General features: G+C 34.1%; 1 protein-coding gene across 1 annotated transcript; it reads left to right on the top strand.

Moving 5' to 3' along the window:
* The first annotated feature begins 705 nt into the window (after nt 1–705).
* Nucleotides 706–3933, top strand: LOC110720187 (probable sesquiterpene synthase). Its single transcript, XM_021899197.1, has 6 exons — nt 706–970; nt 1653–2067; nt 2237–2455; nt 2559–2697; nt 2835–3086; nt 3263–3933. Exons 1-6 carry the CDS (start codon nt 706–708, stop codon nt 3557–3559), a joined length of 1587 nt encoding a protein of 528 aa, XP_021754889.1. The 3' UTR covers nt 3560–3933.
* The last annotated feature ends 6184 nt before the right edge of the window (nt 3934–10117 follow it).

Raw genomic sequence — 10117 nt, 5'->3', positions numbered from 1 at the left:
TTAATCATAAAAAGTATGTACTAGTTAGTAGTTACTACTATACAGACACGCATTAATAATTTAACCTAACGTTTAGCATAAATAAGTATGTATATATATATACATATAATAAAACATGTATTTATCCAATAAAATAATAGAAAGCCAACAGTATATAAGAACGGTGGAAGCTAAGTTTCTAACACAAAACAACTGAATTTAATACCAAAAGAAATAAAATAAAATAGAAAAGAATGGAGCAAATTACTACAAATTGTTCATGCAATGGTCATCAACAAGATGAAAAACTGAAAACACGTCCACTGGCACACTATCATCCAAAGCTTCGGGGTGACCATTTTATCAACTACACTCCCCCAGACGAGGTAAATTTTACTTCGTAATATCTTTACATTATTGTCTTTTGTATCTTCCTGATAAACGTATAAAATAATACAGGGTAATTTTTTTTACTTGTACCATGCATAATTGCATAGAGTATTATTGTTGTTTATAACACCTACACTCTATTTAGGATATTAAAACAACTAATTTATAATTTAAGTTGAATTGGAAAATTCTTATTCAAGAATGTACGTCTCAAAATATTGTTATATTGTTACCTTTGTGAGGTTTACTTGTGATGTTTCATTATCACCTAGTGTAAGACGATCTGTTGTACGACTTGCTTAACTAATTATGTACTTGGGCTAAAACTGGATGTAGATGACTCAACGGCGAAGAGAGGAGGAGGCGAAGGAGCTTAAAGAGGAAGTGAGGAGAAAGCTTTTTGGCATCGCAGAAGATCCAAAGGAAAGGCTTGTACTAATTGATGTTGTGGAGCAACTTGGGGTTGCATATCACTTTGAAGATGAAATTGAAGCCAACTTACAACATTTTAACAAGACTTGTTCACAAAATGATGTTTCTTTTGAGGACGATCTTCACTATGTTTCTCTTAAATTTCGTCTCTTGGCAACATGGATTTTATGTTTCTTCTGGTATGCATGATTTTCTTCTCTTGCATGAATTATTACAGTTACATACATTTTGTTTGATATTTCCATTGTTATTATAATTTATGTTCCATTAAAACTCTTTAATCACAGTATTGTTCGATGATATAAGAAAGAATATAGTACGAGTTATATAATTATACAAAGTACATTAGAAACAAAAAGAAATGGAGTAAACGTTTTCAATGATCTTAGTAAGGCTTTTTGGTATTATGGCCGTATTATTGTAACAAGTTAACAATGATTGCATATAATATTGTTTTTACTATAGCTTGAACCAAAAAGTTGAGAGCATATTATTGGATATATTTTTTTGAACATATGCTCAAAGTAGAAAAATAATCTTTGTAACTAATAAGAACTTGTTCTTTTCCCTTTATTTTATTTTATTTTATTTATTTTTGCTAAATGCCAAATCAATCTTACTTAATTTAAATTCTTTTTACTTCAATTAAATTTTACTAAACTTACATTACTTTTTATGATCAAACTTATTTATTAACTCTTTATTATATTTTCCTATAAAGTTACTGATTTTTACGGATTAAACTTAATTTTATTGATTTTAGTTTACTAAATCATATTTTAAATAGGTGAAGAGAACATGGCATAAATATGAATATGTGTTGTCATATTGTATCATTATTTTGTATGTAGTTACCACTTACAAGTACGATTATATGTTTAATGATAAAATAGATCTATTCAACAAGTTTAAGACCGAGGATGGGAACTTCAACGACTCCTTGACAACGGATGTAGTGAGCATACTTAACTTGTATGAAGCCTCATATCTTAGGGTCCATGGAGAAAAGATCCTCGACGAGGCGATTGAATTTACAACAACTAAGCTTAAATCAGTGGTTGATCAACTAAGTGATCCCTTAGCAACTCAAGTTACTCAAGCCCTCAAGTTACCTCTCCACAAAGGTGTCACTAGGCTATTGTCTCGACACTATATATCTACATATGAAGCTGATCCTTTACACGATGAAATTCTACTCAAATTTGCGAAATTAGATTTCAATCTGCTCCAAACGTTACACTTGAAAGAACTTCAAGACCTCTCTAGGTACATAACAAATAGTGATAAAAGAGTGGAACTCTGTTTTATGCTGTTATAAAGCTCGACATGATATGACACAAAACAACTAAATTGAAACCTTTACACAGTATTTAATTTCTTTTTCGTTGTAAGTCACCATATACTAATAAGTTTTCTTTCATATACACCGAATTAGGTGGTGGAGAGACCTCAACTTTGGAACAAAATTACCCTTTGCAAGAGATAGAATTGCGGAAGTATATTTTTGGATGTTGGGAACTTTCTATGAACCTCAATATGCAATAGGTAGAGAAATATTTACGAAATTGTATAAGATGACTTCGGTTATGGATGATACGTATGATGCTTATGGGTTCTTTGAAGAACTAAAAATGTACACTGAGGCTGTCCAAAGGTTTGTACACAAGTATAATGCATCATTTTATTTGTATAAGTTTTTCATTTGATTAACAAAATTTGTATGTTTATAAATAACAAATTTATACGTACATTATTAGGTGGGACAAAAGCAGCATGGACCAACTTCCTGACTACATGAAGCTTACTTATGAGGCTCTCCTTGATACTTTTAATGGATTTGAACAAGCTTTAGCCGAAGAAGGAAGATCAGAGCTCGTTCCTTATGTTCGAGAATTGGTATTAAAAACATTGCTTTAGTTATGATATGTGTACAATCACTCTAGTTACATTTAATCAATTACATGGTTCATATTACTGTTTTGTTTATCACGAGGATAAACTTGTAATTTCTCGTTCATATTACTATTTTATAGATGAAAGCTCAATGTCAAGGGTACTTTCAAGAGGCAAAGTGGTGCCACGAAAAATATGTTCCAACATACGACGAATATCTCAATGATGCTGCCATTAGAACGGCTGGCTACACCCTGATGTCTGGGACAACTTTCTTAGGGATGGGAGATTTGGCAACGAAAGCAGCCTTCGAATGGGTAAGCCAAACCCCGAAACCTGTCAAGGCTTCATGTATGATTGGAAGGCTCATAGGTGACATGGCTAGTTATAAGGTAATAAGGCTATGAGTACGTACACTTTGTTGCTTTAATCCAACAATTATACCACAGTTCTGAGAGAAGACTGTCCTAACTTTAATTTGTTTACTTTACTTCGATAAAAAATAAAAACAATAATTATATGTCCTTGTTGAGCTAACTTATATTCTTTTGGGGGTTTACATCAACAGATTGAGCGAAAAAGAGATCATGTAGCATCCGTTGTAGAATGTTACATGAAGCAATTTAGAGTCACAGAGGAAATCGCCTTGGAAGAGCTTCATAATGTAGTGGAGGATGCATGGAAGGACCTAAATGAAGAGATGCTTAGGCCAACAACACTTCCAAGGCCATTAATGAATCGAATCCTCGACCTTTCAAGAGTCATTGAGGTTTTCTACCGGCTTGGTGAGGATGATTACTCGATTGTAAGCAAAAATATGCAAGAAAAAGTTCAATTGGTTCTCATTGATCCTGTCAATGTTTAATTTATTTAAGCTTACAGTTGCGTTGGTTTATGTAATAGGTCGATCAGGTTATGTATGCCAATAAGACCTTTCAAGTTATTTTCGTTGTTGGCTTTTCTATAGAAAATGTTGTTTTTATTTGTTTTCACTTGAATTTTTAATTTAATTGTTTGTAATTTTTTACAAGTCGGTGATGCATATTACTTGTATAAGTTTTTTACAATATTTTACCTTTTTCTTAAATAACATTTTACCTTTTATTAGTAATTTCTCAAAATATAATTTTTATTAGTAGTTTATCTCAGAATATGAGTTTTATTAGGTAGTTCTTAAAAAAAATCCAAAAATAAATTATAAACACAAATTTTGGGTTATTAGCTAACTTTGAATGACCTTGCTTTATACTTGTATTTGGTAATGAATTTAGAGGGAGCCAGGGAGACCACTTTATTTCCTTAATACCGAAATTTGTTAGTAGGTAAAATTGTCAGATGTTCTTTATATGTGGCTGGCCAAGGTTACTTATTTAGAAGTTACTCGGTCGATCAAGGGTAAATCAGTTAGAGGTTACTTATTCAAGAGTTACTCGGTCGGTGAGACGTTACTCTCACACAAAAAATATGCTAATTGACAAAGTAATCCCAAAATAATTAACCGTTGACCGATTGAATAACCCAAGTAACCTCTGAATAAGTAACCTCGGTTACATAGTGTGACCATCTACACACAAAAATCACTGAAAAGTTAAAATCACTAAAACCTCATTTGCAATTTAAGTGGTAAAGTCGTTACTGGTGTGAAGCCCTGGCCTGTTCTTTTGAGCTATTCTGCTTTGGTCTGTTATTCTCTGCTCTTCACTGTTCTACTCTGCTAACTCCTGCGTTGCTCTACTTAGAAACTCAATAGAACAGGACCTTAGACTAGAGAAAATACCTATGCCATATTAACAATTTTTGTTAATATAGGGGTACAGTGGTTTTTTTTATCTGTTTAGCAAGGCTTGTGGAGTAAATTCACTACCAAGAACAGTACTACCTCACTAGATACTAAGTATCATCGTTAACTCCGTTAGCCTGTATCTCCGTTTCCACTTCTTCTTCACTCAAAATTGAAACCATAAATGGAGAAATTGGCTGCTGCAATGGACAAATCAAAGGTGATGAAAAATTTCTATCCTTTGGGGTTAACCATGCCCTTTGTTTCACCCTTTATCCTTAGGGTTTTCGTTAATTTCGACGGTGGAGCCGTTAGAAAGTGGTGGCGGTGGACATGCTTGAGCATCTTTAATGGTGGACGAAAGCTTGGGCATCTTCAATGGGGGACGAAATCTTTAATTAGACATTTCAATGGAGGACAAAATCTTGAATTAGATAACGTTCAGTTAACTCCCACGTGACCAACATAATAGTAAAATAATTAAATAATTGATAAAATCAAGAATTATTGGAGAAATGGCTTTCTGCCTTGTATTAATAATCACGACATTATATATAATACAATACAAAGAAGACTCAACTTGCCTAAAATTCCTAAAAGATCTACATGCAAATTATACAGATTAACATAAAACCAAGTGACTTCTAATACTTCCTGTCAAGTTGGAGCATGCAAATCACTGCACGAATGCCCAACTTGCATAACAGAAACCAAACTTTCGTGGACCAAGTGCCTTCGTAAGAATTTCTGCTAATTGATAATTCGTCGAAACATAGGAAGTAGAAATATTACCTTTCAACAACTTATCACGAACAAAGTGACAATCTACCTCAATATGCTCTGTGTGATCAATGAACATTGGATTCTTAGACCGATATTCTTGCTTTTGTTGAGGAACGAGATACGCTAGGTTGTAGTTCTACAATAAAAGTTTTTATTGTATGTTTTCAAATAATAGTTTTACAATACACTAGGTTGTAGTTTTCAAATAATAGTTTTGTTATTATGTTTTCAAATAAAAGTTCTACAATTATTATGTTTGCTATCAGAGGCATATCCAAGAAACATAATAATTGTGGCCATATTTCTTAGATATGACTCTGATAGCAAAGCTTATAGAGTCTACAATAAAAGTTCATTGTGTGTTGAGGAAAACATTCACATAATCTTTGATGAAGTTAACCAGTTTGTGAGTGTGCAGGAACAAGAAGATGATAATGATTTTGAAATTGGATTGATAAGAGACATGGATTAAGAAGAGACTTAGAAGCAAACCAAATAAAAGCAGCCTGCTCTAGAAGAGGATTATCAAGAGAATGAAGAAGTTCCTCAACCAGATAAACAGGTTAATGAGGAACTAGTAGAAGAAGAAGAAGCAGAAGGAACAGAACAAGAAGCTCCTCAAATTTGAGTTCCGGTAAGGGAATTTCAACCTAGGTCGTTCAAGTATCAAGGTTCCCATCCAACTGATCTCATTATCAGTGACATAGGAAAAGGAACTCAAACAAGATCGCAAATGAGGAACTTCTATGCGTTTCATACATTTCTGTCCATCCTAGAGCCAAGAAATCATCAAGAAGCCTTGGGAGATGTTGACTAGATAGTAGCCATGCAAGAGGAACTCAATGAGTTTGAGAGGAACAAAGTCTGGCACCTTGAGCCAAAGCCTAAGGGTAAGAAAGTTATTGGGCTCAAATGGGTGTTTAGGAATAAGCTTGATGAACATGGAACTATAGTAAGGAACAAGGCTAGATTGGTTGTGAAGGGCTACTACCAACAAGAAGGTATTGATTTCGATGAAACCTTTGCTCATGTAGCTAGATTAGAATCTATTAGAATCCTAATTTCTTTTGCTTCTTTTATGGGTTTCAAACTCTATCAAATGGATGTGAAATGTGCTTTTCTTAATGGTTTCTTAAATGAGGAGGTGTTTGTTGAACAACCTCTAGGTTTCGAAAATTCTAAATTTCCAAATCATGTTTTTAAGCTTGATAAAGCTCTCTATGGGCTTAAACAAGCTCCAAGATCCTGGTATGAAAGGCTTTCAAAGTTCCTACTGAAAAATGATTTCAAAAGAGGAAAAGTAGATAAAACTCTTTTTCTTAAATCTCGAGGAACTGATTTGTTAGTTGTACATATCTATGTAGATCAGATGATATTATATTTGGTGCTACTAAAAATGTTTTATGCAAGTGTTTTGTTTAGCTAATGGGTGGTGAGTTTGAAATGAGCATGATGGGTGAATTGAATTTCTTCCTTGGACTACAAATAAAGCAAACTGCAGAAGGAATCATGATTCACCAACAGAAGTATGTCAAGGAACTTCTGAAGAAGTAAAACATGGAGAATGCCAAGACAAATCACACACCTATGGGAACAACAACAAGATTTGATGAGGATCCACAAGGAACAAGTGTGGATCAAACCACTTACAGAGGTATGATTGGTTCATTGCTATATCTAATAGCTAGTAGGCCTGACATTTCTTTTAGTTTTGGATTGTGTGCTAGATTTCAGTCTAATCCTAAAGAATCACATCTAACGGTTGTTAAGAGAATTTTGAGATACCTCAAAGGAACAGGTGACCTGTGTCTGTTCTATCCTAGAAGTAATGAATTTATTCTTAGAGGGTTTACGAATGCTGACTATGCTGGTGACTTAGTCAACAGGAAAAGCACCTTAGGTATGGTTCAGTTCCTTGGATTTTGTCTAGTTTCTTGGGGTTCCAAGAAACAAAATACTATTTCATTGTCTACTGCAGAGGCTGAGTATGTAGCAGCAGTTGCTTGTTGCTCTCAAGTCCTTTGGATCAAACAACAGTTGCATGACTTTGGTATTAAATTTAATTGCATTACTATCTATTGTGATAACACTAGTGCAATTTGCATATCTAAAGATCCATTCCATCATTTAAGAGTCAATATTATTCATATAAGACATCATTTCCTTAAGGATAATGTTGAAAAGGGTTTGATTAAATTAGATTTCTGCCAAACTAAAAATCAAATTGCAGATATTTTAACAAAACCCTTGAATAGAGAAAGGCATGAGAAGATGAGAATGGAACTTGGGATGAATAAGTTAAACCAAGAAAAATGCATCAAGTTCCCTCAGGTATGAAACTCAAAATGACGTGCTAAATCATTGTATACTGTGCACAAAAGTTATATGTTTAATTACATAGTTAAGACAGGTTGTGAGCAGGAGTAACATTTGTTAAAGGCATGTAAATTTGAAAGGCATAGAATATGAAAGTCCAAAATTGGTTGCATGAGCCTTAGCTTGTTGAATTGTTTCGTTCATCAAGTTGTATTTGCAACTGTGCTTTATTGAATATTCAAAAGATAAAAATTCTTGTGTTTATCTGACTTTTAAAATTCCAAATTTTTTTTAGCTAAACACAAGATTCTGATGAATACATCTAATATTCATCTCTATCATTATTCAAAAATTTTCCCACATACTAAACACGGTTTGCGTTTCCCTAAGCAATAAATATGGGTGTCAAATCAACTTAATTCACTTCACCCTCCAACAACATCTCACAAATTCAATTCACCAAATTACCTCCACCATAAAAAGGATGTCAGCCTCACCTAATTTTACACCACTCAAAAATTACCTTGTCTCTCCTCACTCAGATCAAAATTACTCTCCAATGTCTACCTCTCCAAAAACCCAAGTTGAAACCGAAGCAAACACAAACCCTCTTCCAGACATCACCTTGGAAAACCTACCGGAAACCACTGTCAACGAAGTCTTGGAGCCACCAAAAGTCGAATCGACCACCGAATCTCACTCTTCTTGCAAAAGGAAGTCTGATGACATGCAAGACGAAGAAGAGAGTGCTCCGGAACTAGGTGTCAACTACAGAGACAAGCCTGCGGCAATAAAAAGGCAAGAGAAATTGGCCGATCACTTTGTGTCAATTTCTTGATTTGCTTGAGTCTCAAAATTGGGTTAATTTGCTGAGTGAACGTTTTAATCAGAGTTGGTATCACTACTAAAATTCGGCCCAATTGCGACCATTTATCTACGACCACCATAAAAACAGTCGCAAAAGTTGCAATTTTGTTGCAATTTGCGACTGTTTTTCAAACGGTTGCAATATTGCGACCATTTTTTAAGCGGTCGTAAGAGTATTTGAACAATTTTTTTAAAAAAAAAATACATAGGTAAAATAGTTGTAAAAGAAAAATAATTTATTACGACCGTTTAAAGCAGTCGCATACTAGATTTTTATTTAAAAAAATTCGAGTATAAAATAGGGAGCCCAAGTGCCCAACTCACCTAAACCCTTTTTTCTCGTCACGTCGCTCCTCTTTCTTTTCTCTCTCCTTCTTACTTCCTCCCCCTTTTTCTCTCCTCCTTTCTCAGTTCTCACGCTGCTCTTCTTACTACTTCCTCCTTTCTCAAACTCCAATTTCACTTTTTCTCTTAGCTTTCTTTTCTGAACTCCTCTCCTCCCTCTGTTCTACGAAGGCCGAGCTCAGCGCTCACCTTCACGCTTCCTTTCTCCTTTTTTTCGCCCTTCTTTCTTTTCGGCTTTTGGTCTAAGGGTTTGAGCAACAAGTGGTGTTCATGGTCAAATTCGACCATAAAAATTCCAGATTTGGAGTTTTTATGGTCGAATTTGATCATATAACCCCAAAGAGGAAGAAGTGGAATAAGTATTAGGAAATGTATGTTTTTTTTTTCCTGAAAATTGTGTTTGTTTGTATTTTTTTTTGTTGTTTTAATTCATTTTTGTTCCAAATTTGTTTGAGTTTCTAAATTATTCGAATTTCGTTAATTTTGGGTATGATTTTAATTTTGAGTTTTCGTTAGTTTTGTTCGATTTTGTAGGATGGGTTAAGGTGTTGTTGTTGATTTTGTTTTCGAATTTACTTGTTAATATTCTTTGAGGGTTTTCATTGATTTTGTATTCCTTGGTTTTTGTTGAGTTTGTGTGATTTTTGTTTGTTGTGGGTTTATTTTTATTTTTGTTAGTTTTTGTGGGTTTGTTTTTGTTCGATTTTTGTTCAAATTTTTGTTAGTTTTGTGTGTTTGATTATGTTTGATTTTTTTGTTGATTTTGATTTGATTTTTGTTCAATTTCTGGTTTGTTTTGTGTAATTTTTGTTTGAGATTTTGTGGGTAATTTTTGTTTTATTTTTTGTGAGTTTAATTTATACATAAATCTAAATGTTTTTTTGGGTTAAAGAAAGGTGGTGGTGGTGGTGGGTAAAGATGGTTAAAGCTGGCGAGGCTTGTGACTGGTGGTGTTTTAGGGTAGGCAGTGGTGGTAGGGTAGGCTGTGACGTACAAGAAGTCTGGAAGTGGATGGAGTTGGTTGGGGGCGTGGTTGTGAACAGTAGGGGTGGTGTGTATTTTTTTTTGTTTTTTTTTAAATTTTAGCGACGGCCAAAAGCGGTCGCTAATTTCCAAAATTGCGACCGCTTCTTTTACCGGTCGCAATTATTAATTTTTATGACCGTTTCTATTGCGGTCGTTGAAAATAATAAAAACGGTCGCAATTAATAAATCTGCAACCGTCAAACAGTCGTAATAATTTTTTTGCGACCAAGTAAATAACGACCACCCCTTTACGGCCGTTGACGGTCGCAATTACTAATTGCGACCGTTTTTTTCTATTTTCTGCGA

The sequence above is a fragment of the Chenopodium quinoa genome, unplaced genomic scaffold (assembly GCF_001683475.1).
Source record: "Chenopodium quinoa cultivar QQ74 unplaced genomic scaffold, ASM168347v1, whole genome shotgun sequence".
Taxonomy (NCBI): Eukaryota; Viridiplantae; Streptophyta; class Magnoliopsida; order Caryophyllales; family Amaranthaceae; genus Chenopodium; species Chenopodium quinoa.
Note: the sequence above shows the minus strand (reverse complement) of the source record. Positions and strands in the feature narration are given on the sequence as shown.